General features: G+C 35.1%; 1 protein-coding gene across 2 annotated transcripts in view; it reads right to left on the reverse strand.

Moving 5' to 3' along the window:
* Positions 1 to 19,150, reverse strand: part of LOC113501639 (hemicentin-1) — a 113,548-nt gene that overhangs the window by 79,320 nt on the left and 15,078 nt on the right. Inside the window, exon 1 of one of the 2 annotated variants that reach the window (XM_026882811.1) lies at positions 8,174 to 13,541. The exons of the other annotated variant lie outside the window; for it this stretch is intronic. Within the exon in view, the coding sequence (XP_026738612.1) occupies positions 8,174 to 8,183 (10 nt within the window). The 5' untranslated portion in view covers positions 8,184 to 13,541. Of the gene's footprint in view, positions 1 to 8,173; positions 13,542 to 19,150 lie in introns of those variants that run through there. 2 annotated transcript variants of the gene reach the window in all.

Here is a 19,150-nt window from a genome sequence, read left to right on the forward strand (position 1 = left end):
TAGACTGAAATTGTTTTTAAAAAATAGTGGCAATAAATGTATGGAGCGATTTAGTATACGTTTTAAAACATAGCGTAACTATGACGTTATTGAGAAAGGTATAAAATACAATTGAACTGTATTAAACAGAGTTAATTGTTCAAAAATACCTCCCTAAGTAATTTAATCATTGTTTCACGGGGATTTGACAGTCACATACATAAAGACACACAGACTCAAAACAAGCATTTGTGGATCACTCAAATACTTATTACATACGGAGATCGAAACCGTAACACGTCGCGGACTGCTCCAATTAGCCTGGGCTGGAACACTGGACTGTCTAAGCAGTCCAGATTATTTATTTGCTAAAATAAATGGATCCTTACAGGCAGCCTTCTATCATTGTTTAGTAGACTAATTTCAGCAAAAACATGAAAACAAAATCGATTTTCGCCCTTTAAATGTATCATCCATTTTGTAAACTGTTGTCAATAACCAACAGACGCTAAACGACACATAATAACTGCAACGTTTAACGTAACTATACCCAGCGCAGTTAATAAAGTTTCCTACAGAGGTCTCAAGTATAACAATGAAAACTTTAAGTGTTAAAAGCAAAGCTGTAGTCGAAGTAACACTCTGATATGCTGGTACCTGAACAGAATAGAAATATTGAACGAATCATATTATATTTTGCTAGGAAATTGAGCTATTGATGAATTGTAATGGAATCCTTTGATCAAGAATATGTTTGTCAAATTGATAGGTATTTTGTTATTTATTGAGATGAGCGAAAAAAGTTTTTTAAGATTATAGGAAAATGGGAAATTAATCAAAAGTAATAAAAGTATATAACCCTTGTCATGAATTCATGAGACGGATTTGGCAGAAAAAATAATAATTTGTTAAATTTGAGTACAAAAATATTTAAAGTAACACGGTTAATACAATTAAAAAAATTAAACTTAAAACAACAACTAATTTCTCAAACATAAGACCCTTTTCTAATCATCCATTTGAGTCAACATCTGGGAAGGTATTATCTTAATCCTTAAGCCCGTTAATTGTTATCCCATTATTTAAACTGAACTTCTTATCGACTTTGAAAGGTGATGTCATTGAGAAAGAATCCTATACACGATAGTTCTACATAAAATGCACAATTAGTCACATTACCTCATATTGTGAGTTCTAAAAAAAAGTATAGTATTACGAAGCCCGTGCAAGCGAGATGCCGTTATACAAATTGTATTGTTTCGTCTCGCTTTTACAATCGCAATATTCTTGCAAATAGAAGCGCACTGGATTTAGATTTAATTTACGCCCATTTTTTTTTAAACCCTCCATAGAAAAGAAAGATAATCAACGTGATTTTCAAAAGGTGACCACAAAACTGTAACTGGAACGATATCTTGTAATTAAACACCCTAAGCTTTAAGTTAAAACTATGGATCAGTTTATAGTCAAAAGAACATTGAAATAACCTTTAGCTTTTTGTAATCATACGTACCTTAAAGTTAACCGTTATCAGTTAAAAAGTTACTTCGAACGGACGGTATTACAAACATTTCCCAATAAAATGTTTTGAGAACTAAAACGGCTGTGGTATCGGGCGTTCGGCTATACAGACCTCAGTTTTCCAAACATGGACCTCGGATGGGTCCGTACTGATTAGATAAAAGATATCCACGTTTGTTACTAAATACACCGGTACATATTACTTGAGTGTGCAAACACTGATTTTAAAGCGAACCGGTCGAATTTTATATTTTGTTGCACGATGCAGTTTTACACCTAAACTTATTGAGTTAGAAGTATACGACAATTTTCAAGTAATTTTTAATAGACTTCAAAAAAGAAAAGGTTCTCATTTTGTTTGTATTTTTTATTTTTTGTTTCCTCAGAACTTCGGAATCGATGAAGCGATTTTATTTTTACGTATAACAGCTGTCACTTGGTTCAATAAAAATTACATCAAGTTTGGTTCAAAGGTTTTTATTTGAAGTCTGTTGCACGTTTTTGTTCTTAAAAAATATTATCCTCATCACAGTCAATTGTATCATTAGTTTGTTTATTCAATTATTAACAAGATAAAATGTTTATATTATTAAAATACCTGTGTTTCTTTGCAAACCATTTTTTTTACCAAATACTATACCTACTCGTTCACTAAACCAACACTCAATTGATTCTTGCCATTATTACTACAAATAATAATTATATTTTTCAAACCCATTCACCACCTAGGAGTACATTGTATTTACTTATTCCCTACTGCTATCATTCAGCCTCATACATATGACCTCTTTTCAGACAATTACCAATAAGATCAACATCCACATCCCCTCCCCTCACCCCTTATCCCCTTTTCTTTATCGCCTTTCATTCATTCTTTTCATGGACCCCTTGAGTACATGTTAGCCAGATAGGTTGCACAATGAGGAAGTAGGTATCATAGAAGTGCTTATAATGAATGAACGTTTTCTTTCAATCTAGCATTTTGTGAAACAATTTATTAGTGAGTGAAAGAGACTTTATTAGTGTACTCATATATTCCTCAGGTTACGTTAAATAATAAGCACAAAGTAAAAACACAACTAAAGTGAAAATGAATGATAGATAGAGAAAACTGCCTCAAGGCTGAACTAATTAGTAAAAAAACACGTAATATCAAACACTACCAAAAACTGTGATAAGCAAAACTAGCTAAAAAGTTTATTCGTTATAGCCGTAAATTGAGCGTTCCCGATAGATCAGCTGAATGAAGAACAATGCAAATACGTATCCAGTCTGAAAATGAAACGTTATTCCCAACGTTTTTATATACCTGAATTATTGTTTCAAAGCGCACTTATACGTACGAAAACCTTAAAATAACACACTGAGAGTCCATTGAATATTCTGTCGGCTATTTCCCTAAAACTGTTGACTTTCGCGAAGTTATAAAACAAAGTTAATACCTTTTTGGCTTATCCTCATCGGATTATCATTGTATATTGTCCGTTAAATAATCAGGAGGTTTTACGAGTCATTTGTTAATGAGAATTATGTCGAAAGATGGTAGGGAGAGTTTGTGACAGAAGTCTAGAATAGATGGATTCGGGATCTTGGATATATTTTTATATAGATAGGCTGAGTTGTTTCTTTGATTGAATGGTCAGAGAAAAGTGAATCAGTATCCACGTAATTAGGCTAAATTTACCTAAACAAATATTATTTTAATAATATTTTCAAGGAAAAAATGTTCTGTAACTGTTGATACTTAGTTATATTTATAAAATAAATGTAAAAGCGACCGAACTTAAACATCTGATGGGTTATATAACGAGTAAATCACGTGACGTCAATCAACGTAACCAATTACCAAATACAATAACACCCCCAGGAGGGTTTCGTAAAATAATTAACGAAAACAATAAAATTCTATTCGAAACCTATTATTAAAAATCCATTTTCTAAAAAAGGAAACTTATCTAAAATCGTAACAATAACTCTAATTTAATTCCATTACCATCATTATTATTTCTTATCGGAAAGCTTTTAATAATAGAAGGCAGTTTCAAATTAAATCAGGAAATACAACCTTACAGTTCATTTTCTCACAAAATATTCAATAAAAGTTCACAACAAGAGTGCCCAAAATGCATTGAACAAAAGACTACGATGAACGAAGGTGTTTCGAACAAATAATTTTCAGTACCGTGGCATAAGGTGACGGGAAAGTTGTCAACCCTTTGTCTCTTAATAACAAAATTAATTCAGAGACAGCCTTCATTAGCAGAAGACGGCTGAATGTTGATCAACAATATTCCTGCTTCAGTATAATTTTCAAAGCATATTATAAATTTTCCGCACCATATAAAGCTTTTGCCTTTATTTAGTCATTTTGTTACAATATCCTCAACCGATATCGAGGGAGCACTTTAAAATATTGATATGAAAACTAAGTCTTACTTTTTCGCGGCGGAAAATTTCTAGAAGCTTTACACAAAATACACAAAAGTTATTGCTATTATAATAAGAAGCGATCTCGTTCGTACCTCATCTTGCTTCGAACTGATATTTTAATAAAAAAAAGTTGTTTTTTTTTTTACTTGACTGCGTTAAGAGGAGCGTTATTAGATATTTCTTCTTAGATTTTTGATCTTATACTTGCATTTCTGAACCTTTTATAAAGTTACGCGAACATAATAACAATAATAATTGACTGCACGGTTAGCCCATTAGTACAGGTCAGGATGTCAAGCCCACCGTGCGTGACGTGTCGCAGGTTTTTCCCCGTTCTTATTCGCAGTCTGGGTGTCATTGTCCATTGACTTGAATATTTGTGAAATATCCTAAATTACAAGGATTAAAACGCTCAGTGCGCAAGTCGTTCTATGATAAACATCATTTTAGCTTAATTTCTTGCTATTGACTAAGGTCCTCGACCATACGATTCGAATGAAACCAAACTTGATGCTGATCTACAATTGTGAAGCTCCCATTGCCACCTTCCAGCTCTAGCGTCAGATCATTATTTACCGATTAGCATCATCATAATTTAGAATTGTCACGCAATAGCAATGAGCATCCAAAATTTCACCCAACTCGGAGACCGAAAAATTTAACTTGCAAAATTTCATTACCGACAAAAAGACTAGCTAAGTTAATTAAAACCTTGTAATACATAACATATCAAGGAGCATTCAATGGACTTTTAATACGGGGCTAAACAAAATACCTTCATGAAGGAATTCGATGTTCCCGGTTGAAAACGTAGCTAGTAGTATTTCCTCGTAAGGTATCCTGTTTATATTTTATAAAGAAGGTTTCATTAGACTGTATCTCCTACATGTTCGCGTACTACGGTGTACGTGTTTTTTTGCATATTTATTAGAAGGCTAAGATCCTTGAAATGCCTCTGAATTTACGTGGAAGCCTCCGTACCGAATTCCTCTTCGTAATTTTCTAGATGAACTGGATCGGCAGACAGGAAAATTTGTTTATTAATATTTACTTGACTTTCCTCTACGTGACTCTATCTAATAATATTTTTTTAGGAGTAAATACAGACTTCGCTTCAATAGACACAAGTTTTTTTCCTCTTTTAAACACTATTGTCTGAACACTTGTTCATTTCAGTTTTATTAACAAAAGTTAATTGCTCAATGTAGAGCAAAGCTCTCTTAACGTAATTAAGGTAGGAAAATCGTCAGTAGTGAGAAAACACATTGATTAATGAATGTTTATTTTTTCGATACGCAAAGAGATCATTACCGCGCAATGGAATAGACATTCTGGTCACCATTGACTCATTAAAAATTCTCCAAACATAAGCAATTATTAGTTTAATTATTTACATCACGGGATTACTTTAAGGGAAGGAACCCGGTCCTATTTAAAGGCTTACGTGGGGAGACAATTCTAAGAGGTGATGATGTGATCTAACAGGGAAAACCAACCCCCGTTCTGTCACAAAACAGACACAAACAATCCGAAGGAAACTCAGAACTATTACATTATTAACGTTTTTAATACCAGTGTTCATAAATGAAAGGCAAACATTTTGAAAGCGGGACTTTTTGCCAGATATGGGCAATTGAGCGAGAGCCGATTACTTAATGGACCCCTGTCAGTATTTACGTAGTCACAATTGTGCCCGTTTTTGTTCCCAATGTGTTACTTACTAGTATTGGCCAAGTGCTGGATATTGGGCCGATATTTTATTGAAGAGTTATGGTGGCCGTTTGACCTTTTGAAAAGCATGATGTGTATATTTTGATGCGGATTTTTTATGTCCCTGTTTATGTTGACATAGTGTTGAACTGAATGCTTGTAGCGATAAATATTGCGCTTATAGCTTAGATTGCAATTAAAACGAAAGTAAATAGAGAAGTAATAATAAGGAAATCAATCCAAAGTCCAATGATACAGTTGATTTGAATATAAGTTTTCTACACTTTAGCTGGGATAAATAAATATGGTACAAATAGATGAAGATGTTAGAACTGCTTTTACAAAATAGGTTTTATATATATAGATAGTATTTTTAAAACCTACTTTATTATAGCTAGTATCTTCATGTATTTGTGTAAAATGTGGAATGGACAAAAATGATTAACACCCACATTTCTCAAAATACCCAAATTCCCTTAGTGATAGTGGGCGGCCAATAGACATTTATTGAAATTCCAAACACTTAGAGCCTACTAAAGTATTCTTAAAGAAGGTACCACTTCATTTTACTTATCGGTTCTCACGAAGAAAATATCTCATTATTAATGTCACCTTTATGATTTAATGTTAGTTCAAATTTCTATTAAAAGGTCAACATTTCAGGATGAACAAAAAGTATTTTTACTTAGAGAACATGATTCCAAATCTTTGGTCCTTTTTCCTCATGATTTAGTAACTTTTCTCTGATCGCTAAAGACGTCAAAGATTTTTCAACTGTCGAAAACATTGTAAGTTCATTTTCAGTATTCTATTACATAACTAAGTGGATGCGATGTAACATTCCAGGCGCTGGTTTAAATTTGGTCGGCGGTTTATGCGAAAAGGCTTTTAGTAAAATTCTGAATTTCAGATCGAGCTTGTAGCGGCCTTTACATAGCGTCACGGTTTGCTGACAGCTGCCGTGATTGATAAAGATACAACGTTATCTATCTCTAAATTTAACACAGTACAACCCACAGATCATACAAAAAAACATTCCATTATGATTAAAACACACAAAATCCATTACCCCACTTATCGACTCTGGTATTCAAATAATAATTTAACTAATTACCCAAACATCGAAATTCCATTGAATTTATCAACGCACCTATTATTAACATTAGAAAAAAATTGACCCGAATTCGAATGCGCAATCAAATAAACGCAAACATTGGCCATTTTTCAAAGTAAACGCGACATAGACAATGAGGGGTCCATCAATCACCTGTCGTAACAAAAGGCGAACCATAGACAACTGGCCAGAGGCTGAGTGCTTATTCTATTATATCGCTTTATACAACTCACAAAGTTAAGTTTGCGGTCGTCGATGGCGCTAGTGGGCAGGCAGGCGAGGGACCCGCCTAACAAATCTCGCGAGACGACCGTCACGCGTGCGCAGCGCTAGCTTTGTGATAGCGCATCTTGATAATAGCCCCCGTGGGAATTGTACCGAGTGTATTGAATTATTATTTTCTGGCACCGTTAATAGTTTTTCGTTGGTTTTGGTTACATAATTTCGTTTAGTGCGGTGTGAATGTGCTTATCTTAATACTATGCTGTTCGCGACTGAACTCGTGCGAACTTTAAAGAAGTTAATTAGCCTACTTTACTGCACCGCTGAGCTATTTTAGTTCTTAAGTTTTAATGGCGCATTAAAGCTACTTATAAATTATTTATAAAGCGCATACATTTTTTTCAGTAAATGCTTGTAAATGAGCAGTGTTCCCCGTCACGAGGTTTTAATAGATTGCTGGATATAAAACAGTAAGGCGAGCGAAACAGCACCTTATTACCTACCTTCGTGGAGGTACGGAACCATTCAAATAACACAACCTGCGTCCCCAGCCTGCTAATAACTTCCAGTAATACGATTGCCATACATATTTATCGTTTTAATATTGTTTATTTTTTCCCTTTTTGGAAAAAAAAATACGTTAGAGAAAGCAATAAAAATGTAGATGCAACCAATTCGGTTGCCCCATATCGAGATCTATGTAAAATGTATGCACCGTTGGACGCAAACATGCAATAAAAATATTATGTTTTATTCAACAGAGCACGCTCGGAAACAATATACCAGACCGGAGAGTTTATTGGATAGTTATATAAAATGAAATATGTAAATTTCATTACAGAGGAATACGCAGATAGAATTATTTGTTCGGGCCGGCACGATTTTCGGCAATCTCCTTCGCTACAGCGATCGGGGAATCGGCTTTGAGTTACTACACTTTTACGAGTTTGTCACGAAACAATACCATAAAAAACTGTCACTCTCACGAAATTTGAACGTGACTGACTTATTAAATAGTTGTAATTAACAGCACATGCTAAACGCGGCACACAAGTAAGCACTCGCTTACTTTAGAGAGTTTCAGAAAACCAAGTTCCAAGTGCGAGGTAATGGCTTCATTAACATTTCGCCTCTCTGTTGCCAGCCTAATTATAACTAAATTCAACTAGAATACAAAACGGTTAACACAACACTTACACGTAAGCATCCATGCATGCGCTGAGCGTGCACCAGCGCTGCAGATTATCACTTGGTTTACAAACAACTCACTGTTGACTAATGTTAATGTTATATCGCGCCGCAGTTTATGCAGCTAGATCATATTTCCAAATAAACAATCGATACATATTCAGTAGCTCACAACTCATCGGCAAACACCGGGAAAGTGCTCGCCTAACTATTACGCAGCGATAACATCGGAAATTGAAAACAGACCGTCCTCATTGTATTGTTACAATACATTATACCACCTAACCAAACAAACGGTCACGTCTAATGTCTTTTTAATAGCCACGCGGACAATCAATTACGGAATCCTGCCCCAAACAGGCTTGACTTGCCAAGTTTTTCGTTTCTGTCTGTAAGTAAGCAGGCGGAAAGTAAATACGATTGAAAAAGCGCAACTAATTGGCGCGAAATCAGCGTGTGACGAAACGCAAATACAATCGTCAATAACCGTTTGCTTACACACGAATTCTTTACAAATTCCACACTATAATTATTCATGGAAAACAATGTGTGTTGTGTAAGTGTACTATGGCAGTATTATGTTCTCGTGAAATATAAAAATCATCTTCACAATGTTACGAACTGCATTGTCACAGTCACGTCGGAACGCTGGCTCGATAGCTATTACCGATGCCCAGTTCAACATTAGCCATACAAAAGAAAAAATAGTACAAAAAGAGTCCGATGTCACGCCCATGCAGTTCAGAAGGTTCTCACGCGATCGCGCGCGTCTTGAGCAAACAAAACCAGTACTGCGTCATTGTAACTTGAAACCCGAACGCCCACTTTCTTGTGCACTCCACCCATCTCCCGTAACACGGGGAACTACATTAGTCTAAGTGGAAGGAAGGCAGCAATGTAAAGGAAAGCGGAGACTCGGTCGCAAGGATGCGCTCTAAGGCTTCGTAACAAGAGTGACCGCGGTACAATATCCTACTGCGAGCCTAATGTTACAAAAAGTGTGAGCCGCGAGGTTCGACACGTTTGTATGTAAGTTACAAATTTTACCATCCCGTGGGAACTGTCCGGCGGCGATGTGATAATTGCTCGGTTTGCCTAAAGCATTGAACAAACCCTTTGGTCCGGAGCAGAGCGAATATAAAGAGGTAATTATAGAGGCTGCGAGAAAGTATAGGGATGAGGAACGCAATCATAGGGATTGATATAAATTATTGAAATGGATTTGTGTCGGACCAACTTAATGATACATCTCGGTTCCCGAACTTCGGAATTGGAATTTATGATGATTTGGGAGTTTAGGCAGTTTAGCGCGACGAAATGAATTATGAATGTAGATTTGGCGTTGATAAATAATTGGTTAGACTTGAAGCTAAAGTTTTACAGGGATTCATTTTATTAAGGGATTGACTTGACGAGAATATGAGATGAGATACGATACCACACTGTGTTACGCAATTACTACCGTAAGGGTGATGAAATTCGAAGTTGCTAGGTATAAAATATATTAGGTATTTAAAGCTTGGGAAAACCACGCAAGTACATCAATGTACATCAAACCTAATTAGGGAAAAAGTGAACAACAAATAAACGTTAGAAAATAATGTTAATTGAAATGAGCTCCGTTGCAAACTGTGCTAACTACTAAACAATCAACTTTTTAGGTCAGTTGAGTTGAACTCTCTAATTCAATAGAAAACAATCCAGTTAACCGATGCTTGTCTGACTTCAATCATAGTGAAGTATTATCTGCTCTCAGTAGGTTATTAAATATCTTAATTACTTCTAAATCTATTAGCAAAATTATTATTATTAGTGATGGGGTCTCAAAGCCGACTAAGGCAAGGAATCCCTCCTTCAAATTGCCTTCATATATATCTATGAATGATAATACAGCAATCATCTATTCCATAAGTAAATAAACAAATCTACGTGCTCAAATCTGTTTTCTATTCGTCACCCTACACAAAAAGCCCCCCGGTCTGTTTGTGTACTCCCCGATATGCTGGATCTAATATTTATAAATCGTACAAAAAATCTGATAATTTTATTACTATCATACATCAACGTTGTCACTACCTCTTCCTGCCGATCCCCTACGTTTTAATCCAAGAAGACATTATAATTACCTCCCTAAGGAAGCGTATACATTTTATTGTCATATTTCCGGAAACATGACAATAAAAACTAATACTAACCTGATATCAAATTGGTTTGGTTTCCTGTGCCTGTATTATGAACTTTTAAAGTAGGACTTTTGCGGTTGTGGAAGCAAGACACCGCTATTTGGTTTGTATAGCGCCATCTCACTTCAACAACAGCATCAGTTGTATTTTAAGAGCTCGTGGTACGGGCCGTGCGCTCCCCGCGTCGCAAGCGCAGCCAAGCAAAACGGACCACGTCCACTCAATCTTGTTGTAAACAAATATTTGCTTTGTAACCCCGTGACGCCTTGGGATAACACTTTTTATTACATTCTAATTCGTTTTACATCTATTTTTATAGCAATGACTCGTAAATCTTATAAAACACGTTTTTTATCAAGTAACGCCATTTAAAACCGACGCATAAAAAGTATTCACGGAATTTAGTTTATTAACACTGAATCAATATTGGACTAAATTCGTTTTACATTTAAGAAGAAGGGAAAAGCGAAAGTGATCTCGGAAATCTTATTTAATCCGAGTGTTTCGTAAAATAAGTCCAGGAAATTGGGAAATATAAAATATAAGCTTTGAATGTGTCTTTGAAGCTATGAGGTTATCTTTGATTCTTTGACTAAATCTTTTTATTCTTAGAAACGACTGAAGAAAGAGGGGGTTCATAATTCGGTTGTATTTTTTGCGAATACTTCTGGATCATGATTCGGAATGTACTCATAAATTGTTTTACAAATGCTTAAACAAAACGGATCGAATTTCAACTCGTTTTATTTGCGTATAGAGCAACCAGGTAGGTATTCACTGTACTATTTCTTTGAACATCAAAACTAAAATGGTACATTTTGTGTACACCCCAAATGAAACCTATTCGCTTTGAATATTATGTTTCCAACCAAAATAATCTAAATCCAAATGCGCATCAGCAAGATCAAAGGGAACAAACATTAATAACAGGAGGAACTAGTCGGAATCGGTGAGTTTCAAACATTTAATTCGTGCTATCTATATCTGGGGTTTGTTCAAAGCCAGCCGAGTGAGACCCCTATTGAAATCATAAGCCGTGAGACGGACGAGCGCCCGGCGACCGGGACGGGCGACCGGCGCGACCGGACGCAAAGGTTCAATGGAAAGGGCGAAGCACCCTCCTTATCAAAACGGCTTTCAAGTTCTCTGAACAGTAAACCTATTTGCCTTCCAATCCATCAAAGTTTACGATAAAGGTCTTTATCTTATTTTCTATTTAAAATGAGTATGGAAAAGGGAAAGGTTCCATTGATACCGAAGTCAATGTTAGTTTTTAATATCGATATGCTATTATTTGTCCCAATAAAGATTATGACTTTTTTAGTCCGAGACCCGGCGATGTAGGACGGCCAAGTTACATTTTGGGACAGTTTTTTGCTTTGAACTTATTCAATATCTTTGGTAAACATGTTTAAGGCCTATTCCTTTTAGATAAGGAAATGTAAGTATGAGTGTATCTTGTAGGAAAGTTCCATTATTACCGAAGATTGAAAAGATTTTTCTTTATAAGATTTTGCGCATATTTTGCGTCCTTAGATCAGAATCAATTCACTGACATGAAATTCGATAATCCCGGTTTGAAATATCTTTAGTTTTTTGCGAACCTTTTACCTATAAAGATGATACGATGACGATCTTTTACGCTAATAAAGTTGTGTAGCTTACATGATCTTGCTTGAATAGAATCTTGGATTTCGTAGGTAGGTGTATTTTAAATCAAATTGTGTCACTGTGTCAATGTATATAACACCTTGTTCCCTAAATATGACGGTTTCAATTCGATTATAAATAATATTGACTATTTATGACTTGAATTATCCCATGCCCTATACCATCAACGCGTAACTCAGAATGCTTAAGTAGATTTTCTTGTCTGAAGAAAAACGTTATCAATAATTTACTTGAATTACAGGTAGTACCTAACTTTATCTTAGCAAAAACAGATAATAATCTCTTCTTTACATAAATTTATATGAGAACGGGCGTAATAAACGAGAAAACGTCGTTATACAAATAACTATAATATTTTACTATCGGTAAACTTTTCCTACCGTGTAACACCGACGTTATGTAGTTTTGTCTTTCAGTATGGGAATCAATTCAAACATTTTATAACTCACATGCAAACAATATTGAATGAGTTCACTCGTAAAATGTTAGAGATACGGAAATCACGCGCACACACATACAGACACACGAACAAACATCGTTAAGCGCAACTCTCTCGTGTCACAGGTGTTTGCAATAGATTGTTTTTAGCTAAATGCCTAAACGTTCGGCTTTCGGTTAAAACCAACCGTTTCACCTTGGCTTTCCGCCAAAATACGAGGTACAAAGGACTTGCCCACGTACAAAAATAAGCACCTAAGTTATATTTTGTTGTATTACCGTAGGGAATGCGGCGCGATACATCAAAATTTCCTTCGAAGGTATGAGATAAGGTATTTTTCTATATAACCAGTGAACTGCACGTGGCAGTTCTTTCTTTACGCGGCCGACAAAAGGAAAATTCACAGTTGTTGCGGATAACCACAACACTAGAAACACGCTTAACAATATTTTATACGTAACCTAACGAGCAAAAAACCAAAACGTGCAAAAGATTATTTTTCTTTCACCAACTTCATTTAAACCGCGTCGAACAAATGTTTTACACAAAGGTAGAAATATCGGTATATTTCGTTCATAGAAAAATTTATTTCAAATTCTGAAATCATCCATCAATCAGAGGCCAGTAGGTAATAAAAATATTAATGATCAGATCGCGACATTCAACTCAGTTTAAGTACGTAGCTCAGATATGTTGAACAAATTGAAAATACAAAGAAATGAATGGTACCGCGTACCGTTCTGTGCCAGGCTGTGAGTCCTACCCCACCGGTGGGGCGAGGGTTAGGCGTGATAGCTCACAAACATGATCACTTTGGAGGCAGACAACCATTTTGAATGACATGAACATTTTGCTCCATATAATCGGGCATTGACTCCTTGTATACGTCCCTAATGTGGTTGTAAACGCACTATGAATGTTTTCACCTTGTACACACTTTTTTGATTTCGATAAATAACTTAAAATTCCTTGATTATTCATTTTGTTACATAGCTGTGATAGTAATTAATGAGTAAGAGGATTTTGTAGGTTTCCTCGAAGAAACGAAAAATAATTTATATCCATACATTCCAAATAATTAGGTACTCCTTGTAAATCTATTGACACATACTCTTTTACTCATAATAACAGCAAAAATATCTATTTAGGCAACGAAGAAGAATGTTTTTAAAAACTAAATGAAATTGTACACCATCGAAGGCCTAAAAAATAGCTTGTATCGATTTCATAGCTACTCAAAGCTTGATTATAAATGGCTGTTGTTAACGTCAAATCGAATTTTATCGATAAACTTGTAAAAAGTTTTACGGCCTTGTCGATAGAATGCAGCCTGAATGCTACTTACTAACAACAGTTTAGCAGCATCATAGATTAATACTTAATAAGTTCAGGACTGCTCAAAGTATACGAGATTTTTATGTGGAAGAATTTAATTAAGACATTCAACCATCAATCAAAGAATTATATTAATAATACTCACCGAATTTAGTGCGTACCTAACATTAAGATACATTTAATAATGATTACCAAATAATTAAAAAATCATTCCAATTCATTCTTTTCGGTAACTAATTTAAACTTCATAGTAAAACAAACGTAAAAATTTAACAAAACCCGGCTAACTAACTAGTTAAGCCCTTTTGTGGTTAAAACGGTTAGTTACGTCCATTGTTACTGGAAGCGCAGTTGCTTTTCGGTTTTAATATGGCAAAAGAAGAGATTTAGTTAGTTAGACCCAGAATGCAGGAGTCGCAAGAGTTTATTTTGGTAGGGAGGTAACACAAAGAACAAACAAATCAGGGGTTTACTGTTGAACAATGAGGTTACCTGGTATGAGGGTTTTTTTTAAGAAAATGTGAATTTGTGTTGGGTGTTTTTTTGTCTGATAATTAGTGTTCATATGTTTTTGACACCCGATGCTATTAGATGGGGTGTTAAGTTTGGCCGCTATATGTCTGTGTGTAAATCTGCGGCTCCGTAGCATTTAAACGGGTAAACCGATTTGGACAAGGTTTTTTTGCTTCTGTTAGTTTTGAACTTGAATTTTTACCTGGTTAAGTATGATAATTGTATCAAAAAGAAAAAATAAACAAATTACGAATAACTCGAGCTATAGCTACAGTTATGATCCATATGCGATGTCCTAGATTTTCTCATTGAACTTTACTATCTCCAATACAAAATATTATCAAAACATAACGTCTAAATTGTCAACAATATTATCTTTCAGTTTCGTATAGGTAAACAGTAATAGTCGTATAACACCAACAAATTCATATAAACATTTTCCGTGAGATGTGAATGGGACTTGCACACTCTCCTGGGAATAAAATGGATCAGGTAAACATACTTTACCCTTAAATGTCTACTGGCTATTACATAGTCTGATCGATACCACATTATCACCGTGCCATGCCCCACGGGGCCTTTAAAACGATCGCTATATACAGAGCAAAGAAACTCTGTACAAACAGAAAAAATCGACCATTTATAATCAAAATTCAAACAAGTTCAAAGGGACCCGATATCTGCCGCAATTTCGTGGGTCGAAGCCTACGTAAAATGTACGAAAACCGAGATAAAATACAGTGGGCAAAAGCTATAGTCGGGTACTAGGTGATCGCTGAAAAATTGATTTTGTCCGTACCTTTGACGTTTCGGACGGGTATATTTTTTACCAGCGGCGTACTCGGGGGAACTGCATCGGTTTACCGCGCCACGGACCTTAGTCATGTATATGACTCGATTTCTGTGACACAACGGCTCCTGTGATAGAAGTTACGGGATTTCGTCTAGCCGGCAACACAAAAGAATGCTAAACACAAAAAATAAAGACGAAAAATATCTACTCGCAAATTGCCACCTCTCAAGATCTATGTGGCCGCTCGACGTAAGCTAAGTTATTCTTTTGTTTCTTAATGATAACTATTATTATAACACTCTCACATGCCTATACTTTCAGAGTTTTGTATTTGATTAATAAATCAGGAGGCCCTTTGTTCATCCGTGTACATGGAGCTGAAACTCATTAATCTAGGGTAGTAGAACAATTTAGCTGAATTACAACGACTACACAAGTCCGACACGCAACCGTCTCCTGGAACATTATGCCTGTATTTCTCGTAGATAAGGAAAACATGCTGACTATTTCTCGGCTGATAAAAGCCGACTCGAATTGAAGAAAGGAAATATTTGTCTAAGAGGTACAACCAAGAAACTAATGAGTTCATTATTTATAATGGTTGAGAATTGTAAAGTTAAATACAGCGAAATGGGTTCCTGTTCACGTTTTTACCCAGATTTGTTTCCACTTCTGTCTTTCCACTGGTTTGTGAGGTTTTTTCATTCTATTAGTCATTTGCCATCATTGAATATTAACAATTACAAATTGTTACTTAACTGCATGCAGTACTTACATACTAAGGGCACCATGTATATACACAAATCACCTTTTAAGTCCAATTCTTTTCGGGATCCCCTAGCAACAACCCCGAGAAAGTGTTATAAAAATAAAGGGAATTCTAATATCTATGATGACTGCGCATGACGCAAGTAACTCCACTTTAGTCATGCAGGATGAGGCAAATTGATTTCTGAGGTGCGAAGAACAAAGACCCTTGAAAGATAAACATGGATGGAAATGCCACTTTATATTTGTTTTCTGTATAAACTGAACTTTATTGATAGTGAGTTAAGGTTCGATTTAAAGTTGAGATATTATGTCATTTTGTGATATTATTAAATCAATTGATTGACGAAACAAATAAACTAACACTGGTGGTGTTATACAATAAAGTTTGTTATAGATTTTTGGAAGATCATTCATGCGAGATAATTCTTGATACAACAACCTTTTCGAAGTATTAAAAGGTATTCAGTAAGTATTCAGTAGTATTTCCATTCAGACCTTTTTGGAAAACCAGTTAAAAGATTTTCGAGCTGTTTTCATATAATTGGACATGATCGTAATTGAAAGATACTTTCATAATGAAGACCAACGAACTGGCAAATACAACCCATCACAAAATTATAGTTCTGCCTCACAGAATCATTTGAGTGAAAATATATAATTTTAATACTCGCCTTACTCCAGGGAAATGATCACACAACATTTTTATTAACTTAAAATATTGGATACGTGCTTTAAATAATATATAGGGTGAGGTGAAATGTGTCCAAAATTAACCTGTCATGTTCACAGTTTCAACCAGAAAATGTGGGTGAACGGGTGAACTCATAATATATGTAATGAGGTTTTATTTAAGCCATATAAACAGGTTTATAATGACTTTCTGTAATGAGCGTATAATTGACTTTTAAGTTTCCATTAGCCCGCGTCATTAATTCGGGGAATATACGAGGAAATCCAACTTCCCTAGACATGCGATATGTCTAAACAGACTTCAATTCTGATGGAATTCCTTAATGTTTTGGTATCGACAAGTTTCGTCACGTCACTAATTAAACGTGACTAAATAACGAATTTACATTTAGTTATTAATGTAGTAATTTCCCTCATTGTTACTTTTGAATATATTTTTTCACAAGAAAATAAAAAAGTAAATTAATATAAAACAATTTCTGTTTAATTTGAATCCTCTCTGTTTTTAATGCCATACATGAAAAATCGTCCGTTTATTGTTTCTGTTTTAATTTAATTTTAATTAAATTCTTAATTTTACAAATAATTGTATGGTATTATTTGTAGCCGTAAATTATTAAATGAGTCAATTCTGTAATTGAAAGCTCAATTGCATTTTCCATATTTTACAAGAGAAATTATAAAATTGACTGCATTAATTTTTATGTAATAAAAATGCATGTATACGACTTTTACCTATTTATTAAATCTCTAATCAAAATAATATATTATCATAACCGTAGAAACAGTTACGGTTTAATGATGCATATATATATATATATCTTTACGATACTTAATTGCCAAATAAAAAACAGGTTTATAAAAGTCAAAACGCAACAAAATATTAGGAAATATAAATCCTTTTGTCACTAAACTACTTCTAATAGTTATTACAACTTAGTTCTATCCTAAAGTGCAGTCCCACGGTCACAATTAGCGCATTCCTCGCGATGCGGCGACCGGCATCGATGCGCGCGCGCACCAACCGCGCCACAATGATATTTGTACGAGTTTGTTATTGTTAACCGATACCCATGTGATGTGCCGAGCTCGGTAACGTGAGCTGACTGCACTCAACGTAGAAAGTATTGCGTTTTACTTTCGAGGTGTGAGGAATCGTTGAAGGTCAAAATGGAGCATATAGTTATCGGTTTTGGGTTATTTTCATTTAAGTTATGTGATACAGAGTGCGTGCTTTTCAATCAGGATGAAATTAGGGAAAAATAAGGGAAAACTGAAGTTTATTGATTGGAGTCACAAGCATGTCGAGGGTTCGAATCCGGCTTAAGACAGCATTCGTAGGATCCAGTAACAATTGATTTCAGTCTGGGTGTGTTTGTGCATTTAACTTGAATATTTAGGGAGAAAATTACTTTATTCCACGTATTTATTCTACACTTCATATTTATTTTTACGTTATAACTAAATAAAGGTTTTTTTACGGTCTTTTTGTCACTAAGCTCGTTTCAAATGACAACACTGTACGTATAAGCTTCACAAAATCCCATTTTAAAACTGAAACCCAATTCCAAATTAGGATACTATATGCGTATTTCACAAATTTGAATACAGTTCGTATTAACTTTATTTTCTTATCGTCCCAACGTTCTCGTTCCCCGCTCCAAAAGGCTACGCGCAAAAACCTGTTTATTTTGGCCGACGAGTTATGATTTGTGTTCATATGCATCCACAAAAACTGTGAGCTTGAAAGTGTATATTTATTTATTTAAAAACTTAAGTGCTTGCGAACACGTAAAGTGTACGCCTTGAATGCTATTAGCCTGTTTTATGCAAAATTCAGAACATTTTCAAACTAAATTATTGATTTGGTTAGTCGTTGAAAGGATTGGTCAGGTATATTCTGCATTTTGGAGCTGACCGGGGTGCACCCTGACTTGAAAATTTGATTAAGCTAGTGCATGGACTGACAAAGATTGAGAACTGTCCGGCAGAGAATTTTATGCCTTTCTCGGATTGGCTTCGGAGAAGTTTCTCAATCGCTTATGCTGCTATTTTTCAGACGACTCAAATATAGGTATGTCGTTACATTTTGTCTTTGCGAGCTGTGGAAATTCGTTTGATTTTATTGCTTAACGTAGAACCTTATGAGGATTTTTGTTTTCTTTTAAAGAACCTTAGACTTCGGCATTTAAGCATTGGATATAGCACAGGTAAGGTAAAAAAGTGTAATCTGTAACGGTGAGACATTGAGTATCTATCTTTGTCTGACATAAATAACCTTAAAACTTTTTGTTAAACATTTTTCAGTCAATGTCGCCAGGCCTCCGTCGAACTATACTATATTCTGAGCTATCACTATATGTATCTTGACATTTTAATTGTTGAACTGTAGCCACTTACGCTCTGGGTATTAACTACGGTTTACCACGTACACCAAATTATATCTTGCTGGAAATTTCGGACATGTAACAGCACCTAAGAGTTTTCTCGGAATTAGTTAGACGCAAAACTTGCCCGTTCAAAATTATTACAAACTACACAACTTACATCCAAGCGTTAAGATCAATTTGATAAAATGTAATTAAATTAGA

Source organism: Trichoplusia ni, chromosome 16, assembly GCF_003590095.1.
Source record: "Trichoplusia ni isolate ovarian cell line Hi5 chromosome 16, tn1, whole genome shotgun sequence".
NCBI lineage: Eukaryota > Metazoa > Arthropoda > Insecta > Lepidoptera > Noctuidae > Trichoplusia > Trichoplusia ni.